The 22,377-nt window shown below is 41.3% G+C and overlaps 1 protein-coding gene across 4 annotated transcripts in view; it reads left to right on the top strand.

The window, feature by feature from the left end:
* The window catches only part of src (SRC proto-oncogene, non-receptor tyrosine kinase), a 141,092-nt gene that overhangs the window by 70,292 nt on the left and 48,423 nt on the right, over positions 1-22,377 (top strand). For 2 of the 4 annotated variants that reach the window (XM_033041660.1, XM_033041659.1), the window contains exons 3-4: positions 11,137-11,236; positions 18,440-18,454. In XM_033041660.1, the coding sequence (XP_032897551.1) occupies positions 11,137-11,236; positions 18,440-18,454 (115 nt within the window). The remainder of the gene's footprint in view (positions 1-11,136; positions 11,237-18,439; positions 18,455-22,377) is intronic. The other 2 variants (XM_033041662.1, XM_033041661.1) reach the window with 1 other exon arrangement.

Raw genomic sequence — 22,377 nt, 5'->3', positions numbered from 1 at the left:
ATGTATGTTTGCAGGTTCTTTAGTAACTTGTCAGTTTCTTTGTTGAACTAAATTAAGGCGCATGTTGCAATCAAAAGCGCTTGAACAATTGGTTGGGAAGAAAGCTGGAAGGTTAGATCACATGGGATCCAGGGAGAAATAGCCGACTTAAAAGTATTGGCTGCATGGAGGGAAGCAAAGGGTGGTGGTGGAATTGCAATCAGTCGCAACTATAGAAGTTGGTGAGAGTTGTTGGTGTGGGTGATCCCACAATTTCTGGAGTGACCTGACTGAATAGTTGACAAGTAATATCGACCAAGCTTTTGGGAAAACACTGTTTTGATTGTGCTGGGGAAGCACTGGTGTCCATTAGGGGCCCCTGGATTAGCATTAAGGGTGGCAACTCTTTAATATAAACCAGATGATTTGATCATGTGGCGTTTAATCATATCACACCTCATATGATGTTAAATCAGTGAACATTTGACTGTAATATTTTCCCAGTCATTATAAAAGTTACTATGTTTGCTGAGTTGAGTGGCTCAGTGTCATTAGGCCCCAAAGAAAATATTTACTTTTGTATCATGATGACCAATATTATTATCTTTTAAATTTAAGCACAAAGGGCTTCAAAGGATAAGAAATGTTTGAACAAAATATTTCTCGCTGTATTATCCACAATGAGAAAAGCCATATACAATACAATACAATACAATACAATTTATTTGTCATTATATATGCACTACAACAGAAATAACTTGTAGTCAAAATATTCATACAGTTGTATGGATTTTTATAATGTGGAGCGTTATAAAACCAAACAAATTTCAAATTGTAAATTCTAATACCCCATCACAATCACAGTTTCAAGGAATAAGACAAAACTCTCAGAAGGAAGCACCAAATCTACTTCAAAACACATAGTTATTCACTATTGTGCCATATGTGCTCATTCACTCCTGATTATGTGTCTGCCTCCAAGTGTGCCTGTTGGTTTCCACTGTTTTTTTCAGCAGTTATTTTTCTGCCTTCCAAGTTTGTATTTCCTTATTTCCCTTTCTGTCTTCCAGCTAGGTTTGGTTTCTTTCTTGATAACTCTCTCCCTTTCCCAGTTTCTTTCTTTTTTCTCCTGTATTATATTCCTCTCTCTCCTTCCACTTTCTCTCCCACCTATGCCTCACCCAGACCTTTCATTTTCCCTCCCACTCTCACCACCACCCTTCCCTTGCTCTCCTACTCGCACCTCCTTCCTTCCCCTTAATGATTCATGTTTTGCTTTTCAACTCTTTTCCAGATTGGTTCCCTCTTTCTCCTCCCAGTTGTGTTTTTTGTTCTGTTTCTTGTTCCCCTTGTTTCTTTCCTTCTCTCTCTCCCTCTCTCCCTCTCTCCCTCTCTCCCTCTCTCCCTCTCTCGCCCTTTGCCCCTCTCTCATGGTTGTGATTCTCACAACTGTCTATGAAGTGTTGAATAATGTGACATAAGAGCTTGGTCAGAAGCCATGCATTCCGTGTTATCTGACATGAGGAACAGAATATGTTTTCTGCCCTCAATTCCGCAATCTTCAAAATATTTTTGCCATCCCCACCTTAAATATTTCTAATGACCTGACCTCCAACATCATCAAGTGAGAGAGTTCCAGAGAGCCACTCCCTTCTGAGAGAAGAAATCTCCATGCACTTTTGTTTTAGATGATCCATCCCTTGTTCACGGCCCTCACAACAATGGAAGTAATTTCTTCTCTTTACTTTTTCCAACCCTTTTTCTCATTTGAACATTGAAGAAAGATAGAAAAGAAAAATAATCTATCACTGGTTAATCAACATACAGATAAAACCTTTTCAGATTATTTTTAAGTTCATGCTATATTCAGTGTGTCGCATTAAATAATTTGTGCTTATCACTACTTTCTCTCATTCATCCATTTTGTAAACTACCGTTATGGGTTAACTGTTTAAGAAAGATGCTGGAAATATCGAAGGTAGACAAAAATGCTGGAGAAATTCAGCAGGTGATGCAGCATCTTTGGAGCGAAGGAATAGGTGACGTTTCGGGTCGAGACCCTTCTTCAGACTGATCACGGCGTGTGTGTTGCCTATTGTAATTCAGTTAAATATCCCTGTAGTATTAATTCAATTTGAATTGCACAAGTTTAAGTCCAGCTGAACAGGCACTACAGATTATCTTCATTTAAATGATCCACTATGCAGAAATAATGAACAACAAAAGATGAGAAATAATTCCACTATTACTTATGGCTTCAAATGAAGATTTGTGGTAGAATCTCCTGGCAATCAAATTATTTTTTATATGAAGAGATTCTCCTTTGAATGGTTGATGGCACAAATGTGGAGTGATCAATATACAATCTCCTTCGCTAGCAATATAATTTAATATTTTAGAAGAAAGTGGTGCCTGTCTTGTGTGTAGTGTTGGTGTGTTTTTTTAGAAATTATTTACTGTAAAATATTTTAGGCTGGGATTAGATAATTATCTTAAATTATTTCCTCATCGCCTGGATTCCAAAGCCTGTCAGTTAAGATTGTAAAAATATCAAAAGGAAAACTCTCTTAATTTTGTGCCAAATTAACCAGGCTATCATTTTTCATGACTGACTGAGAATCAAGTGATTCAGACCTCGCAGTGGACTTGTACACGTCATCTGGACTTCAATGGAATGCTGTGGGAGTCAGAGAAGCTGTCTTTTGGATGTGACCTTGAACGGAGTTCCCGTTTCAGATGAAAGAAAATGGTCCTATTTAAAGAAGGGCAGGGAATTCTCCTTTGTTCAAGCTCACAATCCTTCCTCAACTGACCCCTGATGGGATGGAGCCTGCAACCTTGAGATTCATTGTCTCATCACCTTTCCTATTCACTCCTTTATCCAAATCCCTTACCCAGCATCTCTGTCATTCCGGGCGCTGGGCTGCTTACATAACTGAATATTATTCCATTACTCCAATAAAAATGGAACTGGGCTTCAATTGTTTATGAAATTCCTAGAATGACGTTCCTTTCCATATTTAGATTAATTTTGGAAAAGATGGTCAGTGCAAAATAGGGGGCTACTCCTTTGGCAGAGTGAAGGATTTTTTTGAACATCGATTAAAGCGCATAATTGAGGGAGTGTCCAGAAAGCATTAGTCTATATGCAAGTCATCACCTCTCTGACCAAGAACTGCTTGACAGCCATTATTTGCTAATATTGCTCAATGCACATAAAAGCCTTCACACAAGATAAAGTAAGGCATTTTTACAATTAAGCAAAATATTCAGAATAGTCCTTTGCTAATGTACACTAAATGGTAGAATCTATTTGGAAAACCAATTGCTTTGTACTTGTGCACTCTAAAGTTCCCAAATTTGCTCCTGAGAGTTCTGTACATAACAACTTAACGCTGAAGTGCCCAAACTTGCGGGTTGCAGTTCAGAGGCATAGAATGCATATCTGCATGCTGCTTCCATATGCATGGCCATTGCACAGAGATGTATTCATATAGAAACTGATCTTTGTTTTCAGTTTAAGGCACGTTTCAATAATACTTAGAGAACCGAAACCTTGGAGTCTGATGTTGCCTCCTGCACAGGGCCTTTCAAATTAAAATCGTAACCATTGTAGCATGTTTCCATCAGAGCCCCTGCCCACCTTTGATTGCGACCCCCGATTCTCTTGTGTCATCCAACATCTCCTCCCATTCTCTTAGCAATGTCCCAACCCAATTTGATTTCTACCTGACACAATGACAGATCTTCCAAAGCCCCATTATCCCCTTATCTGGCCACGGTGTTTGCATTCTGATGGAAGGGCTTTCCGGTACGTAAAAATGCAAGGCCAGTGCTATTGCCCCAGACAACTTAAGACAGTACAATACAGTCTTACATTAGAAGGCCCTTCTGAAAAAATCCCTGTGGACAAGGTGCACATTTAACATTTTTTTCTCTGTTCTTCTCATTTGAACGAGGTGCCCATGATTTCTATGTATCTCATCTCAGGCAGGTTGCAGATAGAGAGGACGTAATTGGTGAGTGCCTATTTTTGATTTTTTACGATAGAAATAAATCACAGGATGATGTTTTTAAATGGCCACTATCGTTGGCTTGAATAATTCCAGGCAAGCCTTTTCTTTGGGAATGGGAATTCAGGTGCTGAGGATATGATGCAGAGGGAATTAATTTGTAGTTGATGAGTATGTCATTTAGTTAGGAGATCATCAACAAGCCAGGCAGCTTGCTTCCATATTGATTTTACTTATGCCTGCCAGTGCTTTGAGTCTCACTGATTCAGCATCAAGCTCTCATGCCAGGAACAATTTTTCATTGTCTTGTTTTACAATGTAAGCTTGAATTTCTTCTACATTGCCTATCTTCATTCAAAATGCATCATCAATGAAATCAAAGGAAAAAGAGCATGGCCTTCATGGGTTTTTCTACAAAATGCATCACATCACATTTTTCTGCATTAACTAACAGATTTCATCCAAAATGAGCTCCCAACATTTGTAGCTTAAGCTTTACAAAGGCTTGTTTGCAAAGGCTTTGCATTCGCTGTTCGGATAGAAGGAAAATGCAACCCTTGTGGAGAAGACAACTCCACAGTGCCGCTGAGCAAGTGATTCCAGGGTTTGGATTCTGCAATAATAAAGGAATAACATATTTCTGGGTTAGGATAGTCTGCATGGGATTCCTGCAGATAGGTTTAATAGGAGCACCGGAGACCCTGATGATTGGTGGGATCCAGGGGCCATAGAGCATGCTGGGGTCTGGGTGAGACTCGGACCCTGGAGAGTATTAGGGGCTGGAGGAGGTTGGAGCTTGGAAAATGGTAGGAGCCAGGGAGGATTGGACCCCCAAGAGTGGTAGAAGCTGGGGAAGACTAGGCTCTGGAGAGGTGTAAGGGCTGGGGAAGATTGGGTCCCAGATAGTGGTAGGAGCTTGGGGAGGATGTTACTGAGCCGTCAAAACAAGACAGCACCAAATTACTCATATCAGGATATCAGTCTCTGACCTGTTCTTACAGCCACAGTATTTATGTGGGTAGTCCAGCTAAATTGGTGAATGGGTCTAAATGTTAATAAAGAGGGACATGGTAACTGTAATGTCTTGAATGTCAGGGGTAGGTGGTTATGCTGGAGATGCTCATTGCCTGGAACCTGTGCCGCATACATGTTACTTGCCACATAATCTGTCCATTTATACATGTTATCTAGGTCAGGTTAGGGACACACTGATCGGATGGGCAGCCCCATGGCAGATAAAGTTATATGCAAAAATATATGATGTGATGCATTTTGTAGGAATACTGAAGATAGACAGTATTGATACTGTTCTAAAAAGGGCACAGGAGCTGAGGCAACTGAAGCTAGTGTGTTGATTGAGAAAGTGGATAATAGGCATATACAATTTTGAACTTTATCAATGGAGACATAGTGTAAAATCAGTGAAGTCGCACTGGTCTGGCCTCAAATAGAATATTCTGGTGAGCACATTATAGGAGGATGTGGGTGCATCCAAGGAAAAGATTCGCAAGAATAGTTCCTGAAGTAATGGTATTGCAAGGATAGATTAAAGAAGATAATCCCAGTTTCTCCAGGGAAGAGAAGGTTGAGCGGTTGAGGATTGGAGGTTGCAGGTGTACAATGAAGACGAAGAGAATTAAGAATAACTGAGGAAATGTTTTTTAATACAATGTGGAGTTGGAATCTGGAATGCATTGCCTACAAATAATGTGGCAGCAGATTTCACTGTAACTTTAAAAAAGAATTGATAAAGATATAGTGAAGAAAAATTGCAAGGCTATGGAGAAAGGTCCATGAGTAGAATGTTTAGCGAGTGGGTTATTCTGCTAGAGAGCTGGCACGGGTCAATGTACAGATATACTCCTTCTATTAACTTAACACTTTATAATTCTATGAAGAATTGTTCACAAATATCTTCAGGTAGATGTTCTGCAGCTAATTGACCTTTTGAGTTCTTGGTCACCACACAAGCCGGTCCTCAGTCAATTTGATTCACTCCAAAAGCCATCAAGACATTTCTGAGTGCACTTCTTGGAAAAATTCCTATGGGACCAGACAATGTCCTTGCTCTACTAATTGACAGCATGAGCTTTAGAACGAGCCATTAAAGCTGTATAATGTGGAAAATAGTTTTGCTGTGACTTGCCTGTAAAATTCAAGAGCAATAACCCAGGCAATAACTGTTTGTTCCATCGGCCTATTCTCAAATGCCAACAAATTGATGGAAGGAGGTTTTAGTTTTAGAGATATAGTGTGGAAACAGGCTCTTTGGCCCAATGAGTCCACGCTGACCAACGGTCTATCCAGTACTAGGGACAATTTACATAAGCCAGAGTTTACAGAACCCTGCATGTCTTTGGAATGCGGGAGCAAACCGATCCACGTGATCACAGGAAGAACGTGCAAACTCTGTACAGACAACACAGGATCTAACCCAGGTTTCTGGCGCTGTAAAGCAGCAATGTTACTGCTGCACCATTCTCCTGACCAATATGGTTGACAGTGCTTTCAAGTACCATTTGATCTTAATGGCCTTTTCATCAAAGTTATGTCTAGATTTTATCTGGACTACTTAACCCCAGACCTTACTACAACTTGGCTAAAACTACTGAACACCAAAAAATTCAGGTGAGAGCGACTGCATTTGACGTCGTATTTGAGAAATTTGATTTGATCAAGTAATGCATTAAGGAGCCTTGGTATAACTGAAACCAAGGAGAGAAACCACTGGCCAGAGTTCAGGCATCTCATCAAAGAAACATCAGAGCAATGAGTGAGATGGTTCTTTTGGCTGGCAGTTCACATTACTGTCAATTCACTGAGGTTCTCGTTGGTCTGTGTATTGTAAGGTGATTTCAGTACTTTGCTCGAGCTTCACTAGACTAGCGACTGATTTTTGGATGCACTCTGGAACACTCCTGGTAGGGATTAGTTAGTTTGCTCCTGAATTGTTACCAGATAATTGCTTTGGACTTGTTAAGTGCATCTATTGCTATCTACAATTAGAGTTGCACACTATCTCTGTATGGCAATTTGATAACATTTTGGAGTTTATTCTTTCCTACATTCTGGTTAAAAGTTGATCTCCAGAAGGACAAAATGGATGCAGTAACTGGTGTTGTTTGTTTTCTTCGGCTCATAACTGAAGACTCATAACTTCAACCTTAAAGTAGTTTCACCAAATAAATTAGCTATTTGCATATACCCACATTCCTACCAAGAAGCTAAAAGTGTGGGTACAAGCAAAAATCCCATTTTTGCACATTAATGATATGTTAACATTTCCCCATTAATCTAGCCTACTTTTAAGAATGGCTATTTCTCCTGTACAGACCCATTACTCATATGTTTAATTTCCCAAAAGCAATCAGAGTAAAAAATGCAGCAAATTACACATTGTTTACTCCATATCCATGTTGCAATTTAGAAGTGGTGTTAAACCACTAAATATTATCAGCATAATCTAGTTCCAAAGATAGCGGGAGATGTTGACAAATGGAGTATCATTATGAACTCCACAGCAAGGATAATAGCACTCTCTAAGTTTCCTACTGAGGCTATATTTTAAAAGTACTTAATTGGTTTTGAAGCTCTCTGGGATGCTCTAAGGTTGTGCAATGAGCTGTACAAATGCTTGTGATAGATACTTAATCAAAAATGGGAAGGAAGAATTGACAGGCTTTGAGATTCACAATATCAGGAGGGAGACTTGCTACTGGTTAATGGGGCAGCATTCATGCCATGGTTTAATCCATGTACTGGTCATGCCTGTGCAGAACGACCTCTGATTACATTCCTGTATCTGAGCCAGAGATGGAAGCAAACTACATTCATGGAGCGATGTGTGATCTTGGAAAAAGTGAGTGAAAAACTTCATCTCTTCCAAACAGTGAGGATATGCCACATGGTCAATCATCCAGTGAACCATTTTGATCCCTGGAGTAATGTTGGCATGTGTCAGATGGCCGACAGCACCAGCTAAAACCATTCGAGTGGAGCTCACTATGACAAAATGGGTGCAGTAAATAGCGTTGTTTGTTTTCTTCGGCTGAAGACTGAAGACTCATAACTGGATTCCTATGAACTTCATTCGTATCACTATAAGTACGCCTGCATATAATTGTCCCTGCTGTTGGCAAAAAAAATAGCATCAGACTTTGGAGAGACTTTTTTTCCTCTTTTCCTAATGGCCTCAAGTCTTTCTCTCTCTATCCCAGTCGTGTTTGCATTGGTTTATTATTGTCGTGTGTACTGAGATTCTGTTTTGCGTGCTATCCAGGCACATACAGGGCTCTTAAAGATAGCGGAGTCAGGGGATATGGGGAGAAGGCAGGAATGGGGTACTGATTGGGGATGATCAGCCATGATCACATTGAATGGCGGTGCTGGCTCGAAGGGCCGAATGGCCTACTCCTGCACCTATTGTTTATTGTCTATTGTCTATACCATACATGAGTACATCAGGTAGTGCTAAGAAGAAAGGAATCAGTGCACAGAATATAGTATAGAAGGTACAGATACAAAAAAGTGTAGGGGCCGCTAAAAGGGAGATGAAAAGATGGGAAATTCCGCTTTGCGTATGAGAGGTCCGCTCATGAGGAGGGAAGAAGCTGCTTTTGAAGTTAGTCGTACAGGCTTTGGAGCTCTTGAGCTGCACAATGGGAGTTGAAAAAGGAGAGAATAATCAGAATGTGAGTGGTCCTTGATTATGTTGGCTGCTTTCCCGAGGCAGAGTGAGGTCTAGTGGTGGATGGTGGAGAGAAGCTGCTTAATGTTGTGGACTGGGCTGCATTGCCAACTCTGCAAATTCTTATGGTCTTAGGCAGAGCATTTAGGATGTCAAGTCTCAATGTATTTGAATGCTTTTTATGGTGCATCTACATATGACTACTTGTGTAGTCATTCATTTTACACAAGCAACCCTCTCTCTTACATACTCCTAAAATGATCTATTTCTAGGACACATCATGGAGGGCATCTCAAATTCACTGCTCACCACTATTCCTGACACACAAAGCTAGAATCTAAACTGGATTCTGGAAGTTTTGATTTCCAGTTGCCAAGATAGTTTAAATCAATTAAAGGAGTCATACATCATAAAGATGAGACTATTCTCCTGTCTTAAGCGGTGGAAACGATGGAATCTCATTCATGTGGCTGCTAATTCATTTTTCAAAATTTCTGATAAAAGAATATTTAATATTAATATACGATTTTGCTTCGAATAAATTTTCTCTCCCTTAATCTGCTTTTACTATTTATTTTCCTCTCTGCACAGCATTTACCTCTTAACTCATCCTATCCTCACCTTGATGACTCTCCACCTTTAAATCTTTTCGATTAAGGAGATAGGCCAGTCTCATCATTCACCGATTTCCCTTTTATATTCACACTTCATATAAAGCTGAAGGGTGATGTAGCTACAAGAAACCACAGCTTGTGCAAACATGATGTCTGCAAAGTTGCTTTGTGGTGCCGTTAATGAAATGGTGCCACTAATCATTTGCGTGACCTTCAAGACCGTTGGGGAGACTTAGTTAAGATGAAAATGAATTCTCCAGACTGCAATTATCAACACCAAAAAACAATCCATTGCACTCCGCTTTCGACTGATGGTCCGTACGAGACCTGCACCTTAATGGCCTGTGGCAGAACTAGCTTACTAGAGGCCACTCAATGATTCAATAAATTTGCTACTTATTTTTTTTATAATTATGTTCTGCTGGCAAGATTTTATTTTCAGAAATTATCTGTGATTTTGTTGGCGTGGTGTTAATTAAGAGAGAAGAGCTGGTAGCGTCCTGAAGAGATTTATTTCTGAAGTTGCGAGGATGCTTTTTTCTCATTCTGGAGAGCATGCACGAGTCCCATATGCAAGCTGCTGTTAGAATTCAAAATGGTTATTATCCTGGTGTTAACCAACGACATTGATATTTCACAGAACCGGTCACAATAAGCTCATTTCCACCGTTTCAGAAGAAGCATTTCTTTTATGAATTTAAACAATGGACACGTGATAATTTCTATCCATAACAAAATATTACCAATATACCTAAACTTTTTTTTAAAAATCCCTCCTGCTATATTGTCCATTGGCAAGATAGGGCAGTAATAAAGTCCATTTTATACTTGGAGTGAGTCTACTTTCCTTTCCTATCCTACACTTGTTAGATTTATCTTTTTAACCTTTCTAGATATCTTAAATAGGTTGTTGTCCTGACACCGTGAGACACAAGGTTTTCCATCTTTCCTCGATTCATGTGCTCATCTACATACCTTTTAAAATGTTGTGGGAATATTTGCCACATTTCTAGAAAGTGCATTCCAAATTCTAACCACTATGGGGGAGAAGAAATTGTTTATGTCCTCCTTAAACCTGTAATCTTTACCTTATGACAATCTCCTATCATTTTGCTACCTCTGCTGTGGGGAGAATTTTATTTCTGTCCATCAAATCTATAGCCTTCATAATTTTGTACACCTCAGTCAGGTCAGGTCTCCCCTCAGTCTCCTCCATTCTGAGGAGAGCCAACCCAGTTTATCCAGTCTCTCCTCAAAAGTGAGACACTCCATACCAAGCAACATCCTAATAAATCTCTTCTGCACCCTCTCCAGATCAACTACATCCTGAAATATTGATTTATGCTGCAATTGAGTCCTGGTTTTACCTCAGCTGAATGACTCAAGGCAGAACTCTGAGAAAAGGTATATGACACAAATACTGATAAATGTCCCTAATATGAAAATCCTTTCCTCATGAATCAATTTGGTAAATCATCGTCAAATCATCTAGAAGGAAGATGTTTCCTTGGGTATAGAGACTCCTTGAGCTTCTGCCACCGCCCCTTCCTACACTCCCCACGCACTGTCAGGCAAAATATGTTTCAAAGCCACTGTGCCCTTTTGTGACTGCAAGCTGCTTTCTGCATCATTAACAAAACATGATCATATTTTATGTCTCGTTATTTTTCATCTGCAAGATAGAAAATTCTGCCAATTTCTGGAGTTAGATGGAATAAAGGAAGCTTAAATATAACGGTGCCAAAACATTTTTCAAAACCAGGAATTAATTAATAATGATAGCTTTAAAGGGTTTTTGCAAAATCGGTGATTTGATTGTATTTTTCCTTCTCTTTCGTTCTAGGTGGAGTAACCACATTTGTGGCATTGTATGATTATGATTCCAGGACAGCGAGTGACCTTTCCTTTAAGAAGGGGGAGCGATTGCAGATTGTTAACAACACGTAAGCACTATGTTGGTGTATCTCACTGGTATTCATTGAGACCCCACATCATATATACATCATATAGGATGTTTCTTGCCAGTTCTATAATTATTCCCACTTTCTGCTGCTCGAGATGAGTTTTTACATTTCATTGCGGAGTTTCAGCTAACTGTGTTCATATTTTCTGGGCCAACACAACTATTTAGGGTTGATTTTTCAAACTGGTTAATCAAATCCTAAATTTGAAAAAAATATTAAATGTTTGCACGGTTGAGGTGGCTTGTGTTTTGTGATTCTTCAGCTGCTCAGTCATTGTGGGCTTTTTGCCAACCCTACTCAAACTGCACATGCCTGATGAAAAGTTGTTAACTGCTTAATTCACCCTCCTCTTAGTTAATCTTGGATATTGTCAAATACACATAAAATAGCTAAACAGCTTTGATGCAGTTTTCGTCCTTGAATTATTTCATTGTGGAACACTTTGTTCTGAACATTCCTTTCACTCGCCATCTACGGAATTGCTCCCAGTGACTGCTAACCTTGCAATTACTGTGCACATTTCAACAATTAAATCTTTAATGTTTCAGTTAATCTGAGAGTTCTCCCTGGTTTTTTTTTTAACCCCTTGTGCCTTTCTCAGTTATTTCACTCAATCTGTTGATACTGTAACATAGAAAATAGGTGCAGGAGGAGGCCATTCGGCCCTTCGAGCCAGCACCACCATTCATTGTGATCATGGCTGATCGTCCCCAATCAATAACCCGTGCCTGCCTTCTCCCCATATCCCTTGATTCCACTAGCCCCTAGAGCTCTATCTAACTCTCTCTTAAATCCATCCAGTGATTTGGCCTCCACTGCCCCTCTGTGGCAGGGAATTACACAAATTCCCAACTCTCTGGGTGAAAAAGTTTTTTCTCACCTCAGTCTTAAATGGCCTCCCCTTTATTCTAAGACTGTGGCCCCTGGTTCTGGACTCGCCCAACATTGGGAAATAATTTTCCTGCATCTAGCTTGTCCAGTCCCTTTATAATTTTATATGTTTCTATAAGATAACCCTCATCCTTCTAAACTCCAGTGAATACAAACCTAGTCTTTTCTTTTCTGTGGCAGGATCACATTTGAAACACTGTAGCATTCTTTACATTTCTTCTTTTTTTTTAGCCATATTAGCTATTCTCAAGACATGGTGGTTTAATTGGCATAGTACATTATAGGCCAAACAAAATTCAAATTTGCACTTATCGGTACAGTCACTGGGAAAATGTTTCAAATGGCAAGTAAATCTCTTGACCAGCAGTTAAATAAATCACCAGTTATTCTAAAAAAGGACACAAAGTAGAGTAACTCAGCGGCTCAGGCAGCATCTCTGGAAACATGGACAGGTGGCTTTTTGGGTCCGGACCTTTCTTGCCTGACCTGCTAAGCAACTCCAGGGAACTGCAGATGCTGATTTACAAAGTAGACACAAAGCGTTGGAGTGACGAAGCGACTCAGGCAGCATTTCTGGACAACATGGATGGGTGTTGTTTTAGGTCGGCAGCCTTCCTTAGACTAATTATGGGGGGGAGGAAAGCTGGAAGAGAGGAGGGGTCGGATGAGGTATGAGACAAAAGGATTGAAGAGTTGCGAATTGTGCAGCAGGAGTAAGGAATGCAGGTGGAAGGAGAGGGGCGAGGGGGAGAAAATGTTACAAGTGAAGATGGGGCACAAGGGAGAGAGGGAGGGGGACAAAGTGGGAGGGGAGGGGGGGGGTGATTGTAGTTACCCAAAATTACAGAATTCAATGTTTATACCATTGGTTTGTGAGCAATCCAAACAAAATATTAGGTGTTGGTCCTCTAGTTTGCATGTAGCCTTTCTCTGGCAACAGAAGAGGCTCGGGACAGAATGAATATGGGTATGGTGAGTGGAAGGAGGTTAAATGGTTAGCAACTGAGAGAGCCAGTAGGCCTTGATGGACTGAGCACAAGTGTTCGGAAAAATGGTCGCTAAGTCTATGCTTGGTTTCATCAATGCACAGGAGGCCACATCGGGAACACCAGATGCAGTAGATGAGGTTAGAGGAGGAGGTTGATGTGAACTTCTGTCTTACCTGGAAGGACTGCTGGGGTCCCTGGATTGAGGTGAGGGAGGAGGTAAAGGGACAAGCATTACATCTTCTGCAGTTGCAAGGGAAATAACCTGGGGAGGGAGGTAGTTTGGGTGGGCAGGGATGAGTGAACCAAGAAGGAGGAAGAGGTCTCTGCAGAGGTCGAAAAGGGACGGAGATGGGAAGACGTGACTGGTGGTGAGAAGATGTGACATTGGTGGTGATGGAAATGTCAGAGGATGATGTGTTGGATGTGGAGGCTGGTGGAGTGGAAGGTGAGCACCAGGGGAACTCTATCCCTGTTCCATCTGGGGTGAGAGGGAACAACAGTAGAACTACGGGACACAGAGGAGATCTTCTTCTCCTTTCGTGTGGCGTGCACAGCCTAAAGTTCTTGGACAATGTTCTATTTGATCTTCCGTTTGTGCACGTCGAGTTGATTGCATTAGTCGAAATAGGGCGGACCACGTGGAGGTTGCAATCTTCCACCCCACAGAGGAGATGTGGGTGAGGGATCCATCTATGACCGCAGGGGGGAAACCACGTTTACTAAACCACCCCACCTACAATCAGTCTATGAAAGGGTCCCGACCCGAAACGTCACCTATCTGTGTTCTCCAGAAACGCTGCCTGACTCGCTGAGTTACTCCAGCACTTCATTCCTTTACTGTATCTGTTGTTCCACGTTTCTTCATCATATAGTTTGTTTTGCTAATAGTGGGCTGAAATACTTTCTCTTTCAAATAGTGCTTTAAGGTTTATCAGGCTGTCACTGCTCCTGATTATCCCATCTCTTTGGTACATTGAAATAAAAAGGCACAAAGTAACTCAGCAGGTCAGGCTGCATCTCTGGAGAACATGGACACAGATTCTACAATCCTGCACTGGATGATAATGTGCTCAGGCCCTGCGACGGAGCCTGAACCCACAAAGCTTTGACTCAGGGCTGAAACCAGTACTGATTAAGCCAAGCTGAAGGTGGCAGACTAGAAAGAATACTTGAATCTATAATTGAGGTCTGTCCCTGCCGTAGTTAACAATGAATAGTCTAAACAAAGATCATATCCTGCACCGATTCAGACTCTGAATGAACTGTAATCTGCTATCAATAGCCTTGAGAAAAAACACTCTGAAGCCTTGGTCATTGTACCCGGAGACCTCAATCAAGCTAACCTCAGGAGCGTGCTGCCAAAGTATTATCAGCACATCTCTTGTTCCACCAGAGGCTAGAACTCCCGCGACCACTGCTACCCATCAATAAAAACGCCTACCGCTCTGTTCCTCGGCCACATTATGGTAAGCTGATCACCTAGCTGTGCTTCTACTCCCTGCCTACAAACAAAAACTGAAGCAGGAGGATCTGCTACAGAGAATTCTTCAATGCTGGTCGGCGGACACTGGTGACATCCTTAGAGTCAGTGGACTGGTCCATATTCATGGATTCAGCAGCCAACCTGAATGAGTTGGCTGCTGAAGTACAGGAGGGAGATTGAGAACTGCCGCGACTGACTTCATCAGCAAGTGTGTAGAGTGTGAACTGTGAGATACATTCATAGGTGAAGGCCAAGTCCACTGCACACAAGTCAAACAATTCCGAGCAGCACAAGAAAGCTCTCCATGATCTTCACAAAGCTATCAAGAATGTTGAGACAATACCGGGACAAATTTGAGTCCCAGTATAATCATTTGGACACCCGCAGAATGTGACAAGGTCTGAATACTACTGTAACTGATTGCAAAGCAAAGTCAGGCAACAGACTGGTAATAATGCTGCCCGACCTGGTTAACAATGCATTCTATGCTCACTTTGAGCAGAAGGCCAACAGAGCAATGATATATGTCCAACAGACACCACCATGTGCCTCTTCAGTTGCAGAGGTTAGATTGTCCTTCCTGAGTGTGAACCTGTGGAAATCAACTTTCCTAGACGGAGTCCCTGGCCGCATCCTTAGAAACTATGCGGACAATCTAGCAGGAGTATTCACGGACATCTTTAATCTCTCCCTATTCCATTCTGAGGTGCCCACCTGCTTCAAGAAGACCATTATCATCCCAGTTCTGAAGAAAATCAAGATCGTTTGCCTTAATGACTACTGTCCAGACTATTCACAGACTACAGCTCTGCTTTTAATACCATTATCCCATCCAAACTCATCTCAAAATTCATGGAACTTGGAGTCAGCACTCATCTCTGCAACTGTATCCTCGACTTCTTGACCAACAGACCACAATCAGTAAAGATATGTGACAAATCATCCCCTGTGGTGGTGCCCTGCAAGGATGCGTTCTCAGCCCCCTTCTCTACTCCATATACACCCACAACTGTGCAACCAAGTGCAAATACAACTCCGTTTACAAATTCACAAATTACACCACTGACATGGGCCGGATATCAAATAATGACGAGATGAAGTACAGGAGGGAGATTGAGAACTTCGTCACCTGATATAAAGACAACAACCTTTCTCTCAATGTCAGCAAGACAAAGGAGATAGTGATCGATGTCAGGAAGTGAAGCGTGCACATACCTGGGTATACATCAACAGTGGCAAAATTATAAATGCTTGAAAGTTTCATGTTCCAATGAGTAATTATCACCAGCAACTTGTCCTGGTCTAACTATATGGAAGAAATGATCAAGAAATGACACCAATGCCTCTACTTCCTTTGAAGGCTTTGGGGGGTCGGCAAGTCCACAACAACTCCCGTCAACTTCTACAGATGCGCCGTAGAAAGCATTTTATTGGGATGCATCACAACATAGTTTGGGAACACCTCCATCCAAGACCGCAAGAAATTACAAAGAATTGTTGATGCCGCCAATCAGACCATCACACAAACTAACCTCCCTTCCATTGATTCCACCTACACTTCACACTGCCTCGGAAAGACCACCAACATAATCAAGGACGAGTCTCAGCTCAGTCACCCCCTCTTCTCTCTTCCATCAGACAAGAGGAACAGAAGTATGAAAACGCATACCTCCAGATTCAGGAACAATTCTGCCCAGCTGTTATCGGGCAACTTAATTATCCTATCACCAACTAGAGAGCGGTCCTGAGCTACCATCTACCTCATTGTACACCCTCGAACTATCTTTGATCAGACTTTACTGGTCTTAATCTTGCACTAAATGTTATTCCGTGTATCTGTACACTGTGGACGGCTCGATTGTGATCATATATAGTCTTTCCGCTGCATGTGACATTAAACTAAACTGAACTAGTTAGCTCAAGGTGACTTTGGCCACAGTGCCACATCAGCAACCGTGGGGAGTTAGGAAAGTATTTGTGTCAGTGTGAACAGACACAATGTGTAGAGTAGGTGGTAGGGGTGTCAGTCTCAGGACATCTCTACAGGAGTTTCTCAGAGTAGTATCCCAGGCCCAACCATCTATAACAGTTTTTCCAGCGACCTTCCTTCAGTCGTAATGTTAGAAGTAAGAATGTTTGTTGGTGATTGCTCAATATTCAGAACCATTCGTGATTCCTCGGATATTGAAGCTGTCCACATCGAAATACAACAAATCGTGGACAATGCCAGGCCTGGGCTCATAGTTGACCCATAATATTCATGCCGCATGAATGCTAGGCAATAATGATATCCAACAAGAGAAAATCCTTCTGTCACTCAATGGTAATACCATTACCATTACCCCACTGTCAATATTCTGGGCTTACCATGGACCAGAAGCTGAACTGATGTAGCCACATATATAATATGGCTACAACAGCAGGTCAGATGCCAGGAATCCACAGCTCAAGACGGCAGCAGTTTATGAAGGTAGCCTATCATCACCTTCTCAAGGGCAACACGAGACAGGCAATGAAATGCTGGCTCAGCCTGCAAAACTCATCCCTTGAATTTTTTTTTTTTTAAGTGGAAAATGTTCCTTTTGTTCCAAATACACTCACAGGTTATAGATCTTGCATGTTAAGCAGAGTGTGTGCTGGGCAAAGTAATCCTGGGCCACCTGCCTGTACATAATGATGAGTCAGTTTAATTTTTCCTGCTGCCTTTGACAAGTTTCACAGCCCCTACTTGGCCTTCAACAGAAAACAGTCCATGATAAATGAGTTGAGAGGAGAAATTAGTCTTATGAATGATCATCCAATCTCTTCTTTCAATGATATTTATTTATCTATGTTTACCAGTCAGTTTTACACAGTTTAGAGTGCCTACTTTAAGTAATACAACTATTTGGATTGTAAAAGAAAAACATTTTTTATGAGAATACAAAGATTGTAGATGCCACAAAATAAAAATAAAAAACAAAATGTGGAAACGCTCAAGAGCATGGGCAGAATTTGAAACATTCTGTGGAAGATTCTTTGTTAACTATCTTTCCACAGATGCTGCTTGACCTACTGAATATTTCCAGCATTTTCTCTCATTATTGAGGAAAAATTATTTTACGATTAATCCAGCTTGTGTTGCATTGAGTATAAGTGTAAATGGGGAGGATGTGGAGAGCATAAGAGTGCTTGACTTTTAGTTCAATCCATAATCTTCCAACTCATAATCACTAAATTTTTAGATGGGGAAAAAAAATTACATTTTATGTTATTCTATATTCTGGTGTTGATTGTATTCTGTTGTCTGGGACATGCTAAATGAGCCATATAAATTAAACTTGCTTTTAAAAGAATGACCATAGGTTTTGCCTGAGATCTCTGAAAGAGTTACAAGATGACAGATTGGATCTTGAAGGAAACTTCGGAAAGTGGTGTCTAACAAGTTCAGCTCACACAGATTCAAACACTCAGCAGACAAAATAAAAATCCAGAGATGCGTTGAGCACAGTTTCCTTTAAACTGGCTATAAAACTAGGTGAAGATTAATCTCCAGTACTGACGTTTCCCGAAATGTTCCCATAAAATGTCGATACTGTCTGTAATTGCCTCAAGTGAATGGGAACTGTGCTGTCATCACATAGATCGGCAAACATTGAAACCTGAATCATTAGTGAATGAAGTTTTGTGAACACCTGAATGTGTAAAACCTCTATGGTTCAGCATGGCTTTAATGAATGAATAATTGTAACTGTTGTATATCTTTAAAAGCGTGGCATATTACATGGATATAGTCTAATCCCCTTTTCTCTTTCCACATGCAACATTGATTAAATTTAGGAGATTGGATGGCAGGTCTGTATTTTCTCTCTTTTCTTTTGCTATATGTTCTCCCTTAAGTTCACATGATTCTTAATTATTTCTTGATTGTTAATGACAATGTCGCACTCCTTGGGACTACCTCTGCCACTAGACAATCAATTTTCACATTTAAAGAGGGCCATAAAATCTGGAGTTAAAGGATTGAGTGTGGTTATACCTTATTTAATTAGCATTGTGTATAATCAGCAGCCATTTAACCACGATTACATTGGAGAACTGCAATACCATTGGGCAAGGCCATCCAACTCATTGCCTCTGAGCTAAATCCTTATGGAACAATTTAGTCAGTCCTATTTCCTGTCTATGAATGATATTTCTTCAAGTATCCACCACACTGAGAGCCGCGATTGACACTCTGCTGAAACTCAGCTATTTAAAGAAAAATGGTGCTACCAATGTGTTAAGCTGCAATTGTTGATGCCCAGAAGCAGAAATAACTGCTCTAGTAACTTGACAAATAGTAAAACCTATAAGAGGAAAGAATCTGGTGTCTGCAGCCCCTAGAATACAGGGACATCAGTTTGAAAACTTATGCTTTAAAAATAATAGACTTTATACACAAAATGATGGAGTAAGTTCGCGGGACAGGCAGCATCTCTGGGAAGAAGGAATGGGTGACGTTTCTGGTCGAGACCTTTCTTCAGACCGAAAGTTACTCCAGCATTTTGTGTCTATCTTCAGTGTAAACCAGCGTCTGCAGTTCCTTCCTACATAATAGATTTTATAGTTTCTGGAAACATTCATTCAGTGTCATGGCATTCCATGACTCCCGCTGTCATGTGGAAACAAAGCAACGTGCCTGGGCAAAATCAAACCTGAGCAATTTTGAGCAGTACACAGTAGATAATTTGGCTTATAGCATTTCCATTTCATTAAAGAAATGTAGACTTAATAAATGTATCAGATTGCATTTCCGTTTAGAAGTCATAATGCCTGTCCACAGTAGATTCCACTCAACCAGCTCATAGATGATTGATTTTAAACTGGCATCTTGCATAATATTCTGAGGCACATGATGTCGGTGCAGTAGGTTATTAGTCAGCCCATGGCTGTGATTTACAACTGCTGCAAAGGCGTGAGTATGTTGTGTGGTTTCTCCTTGATCAGATTCGGGAGAAATACTTCTGCTCTCAACATGCAGCTGCAGGCTTGAAATAATTGGAGTTCACAGTGTCAGTGCATAGACAGTGAAGAATGTGTTGAAAATTCACAAATGCTTTTCTTTTAAATGGTGCTGGAAGATCTTTTTACTTTTTCCACACAAGTGTTCTGCATTTTAAAATAATACTCTCTAGGAAAGAAAGTGATAGAACACTGGTATATGGTGGCAACTGCATATTGAAACTGCTTCCAATATCCAGTTCTATTAAGGAAAGACTTAAAATGCTTAAGTAACTCAGTGGGTAAGGCAGCATCTCTGGAGAATATGGATAGGTGACGTTTTATTTCATGGCCCTTTTTCAGACTGATTACAGGTGGGGGAATGAAAACTCGAAAAAAGCTTTTGACCCACTAAGTTACTCCAGCATTTTGTGTCTTTCCTTTGTAAACCTGCATCTGCAGTTCCTTGTTCCTCCAGTTCTATTAACTTCAGTGGAGTTGATTTTCAGAAGCGGGGTTAGGTGTGTAGATGTGTTTATTGCAAGTGAATGAAGTTGGATTTTTGACAATATAATTGCAAGGGGAGGATTGCTACTTGCTGACTGAGATTATCAAGGATCAAGAAATGGAAATGTTGCTTTGTTTATTCTTTCGCTTGGGAGGCCAATACATTTATGAAGCAAGAGGTTCCTCTCACTCACACTGGTTTCTCAGCAACCTGACTACTCACTTCAAAGGCCAAAAACAAAATTAAAAAAATAAGATTAGATCAAGTGGAATTGAGGATGACACATCAGTGTGGAGTGTGGATTGGTTCATGGTCAGAGAACTGAATGGGACCATATACAATAGGTGATTGTTTGATGAGGTACCTGCAACTAGAGATTTGCCAAGTGATCAGGAATGTAGCCACAGTCTCCAATTGGTACATGTGACAAATACAGTGCATTGAGAAAGTATTCAGACCCCTTCACTTTTTCCACATTTTGTTACATTACAGCCTTATTCTAAAATTGGTTACAGTCATTTTTTTATCATCAATCTACACACAATACCTCATAATATAAAAGCGAAAACAGGTGTTTAGTAATTATTGCAAAATAATTAAAAATAAATAACTGAAATATCACATTTACGTAAGTATTCAGACCCTTTGCTGTGACTCTCAAAATTGAGCTTTGGTGCATCGTGTTTCCATTGATTATCCTTGAGATGTTTCTACAACTTGATAGGAGTCTACAAGTGGTAAATTAAATTGATTGTACATGATTTGGAAAGGCACACACCTGTCTATATAAGGTCCCACAGTTGACAGTGCATGTCAGAGCAAAAAACAAGCCATGAAGACGAAGGAATTGTCTGGCGGGAGTGGTGGCGCCTAACGGCAGCGGCTCGACTACAGTCGTCTGTCTTTTTTTATTTTTTGTTTTGTTAAATGTATGTCTTAGAGTCAGTTTTTATTATTATTTTTTAGCTATGTATATGTGGGGGGTGGTGGGGGGGGGGGCTGTGGGGGAAACCGTTAATCTCTTCCCTGTGCGGGGACCCGACTATTCCCTGTCGGGTCTCGGATGTCGTTGGGCCTAACATCGTGGAGCTGGCGGCGACCTCCGGCCGGGACTAACCTGGGGGCTCCAGTTGCAGAGCCTGCGGAACTGACATCGCGGAGCTGGCCAACTTCGGAGCGGGAAGAGCTGTGGTGGCGTGCGGCTGCGACCCGACTTTTGGAGTTCGGAGGCACCGGCCGCAGACCCGGTGGACGGGAACATCGGGAGCTCGCAGGTCCCTGGTGGGAGACCGCTTTTCCGAGCTCCGCAACGGCGACTTCTCCCGCTGGAATCGCGGGTTTGAAGGACATGGAGCCTCAGGACTTACCATCGCCCGCCGGGGGCTTTAACATCGGAGCCCCAGTTCGCCTCGACACTGCAGTTGGACTGCTGAACCGCGGGAGAAGGAACAAAGGGAAGAGATAAAGACTTTGCCTTCCATCACAGTGAGGAGATGTTGGAGACTCACTGTGAAGGATGTTTATGTAAACTGTGTTAAGTGTGGGTCTTGGATTGTTTTGTAATGTAAAAAACTGTAGACATGGAATTTCGTTCAAACCCAGGTTTGAATGACAATAAATAGCATTCTATTCTATTCTATTCTATTCTATTCTTCTGTAGACCTCCGAGACAGGATTGTGTTGAGACACAGATCTGGGGAAGGGTATAAACCATTTTTTGGAGCATTGCAGGTCCCGAAGAGCACAGTGGCCTCCGTCATTCATAAATAGAACTTTGAAACCACCAGGACTCTTCATAGAGCCTGGCCAAACTGAGCAATCGGGGGAGAAGGGCCTTAGGATAGAGACTTACTAACATATTCAGGGAGGTGACCAAGAAACCGATGGTCACTCTGACAGAGCTCCAGAGTTCCTCTGTGGAGATGGGAGAAACTTCCAGAAGGACAACTATATCTGCAGCACTCCACCAATCAGGCCTTTATTGTTGAGTGGCCAGACAGAAGCCACTCCTCAGTTAAAGGCACATGACAGCCCGCTTGGAGTTTGCCAAAAGGCACCTAAACAAGATTCCCAGGCCTGATGAAACCAAGATTGAACTCTTTGGCCTGAATGCCAAGTGTCACGTCTGGAGGAAAACAGGCACCGCTCATCACCTGGCCAATACCATATCTACGGTGAAGCATGGTGGTGGCAGCATCATACTGTAGGAATGTTTTTCAGCGGTAGGAACTGGGAGACCAGTCAGGATCGAGGTAAAGATGAACGGAGTAAAGTATAGAGAGATCCT

This window comes from Amblyraja radiata, chromosome 23, assembly GCF_010909765.2.
Source record: "Amblyraja radiata isolate CabotCenter1 chromosome 23, sAmbRad1.1.pri, whole genome shotgun sequence".
Lineage (NCBI taxonomy): Eukaryota > Metazoa > Chordata > Chondrichthyes > Rajiformes > Rajidae > Amblyraja > Amblyraja radiata.
Note: the sequence above shows the minus strand (reverse complement) of the source record. Positions and strands in the feature narration are given on the sequence as shown.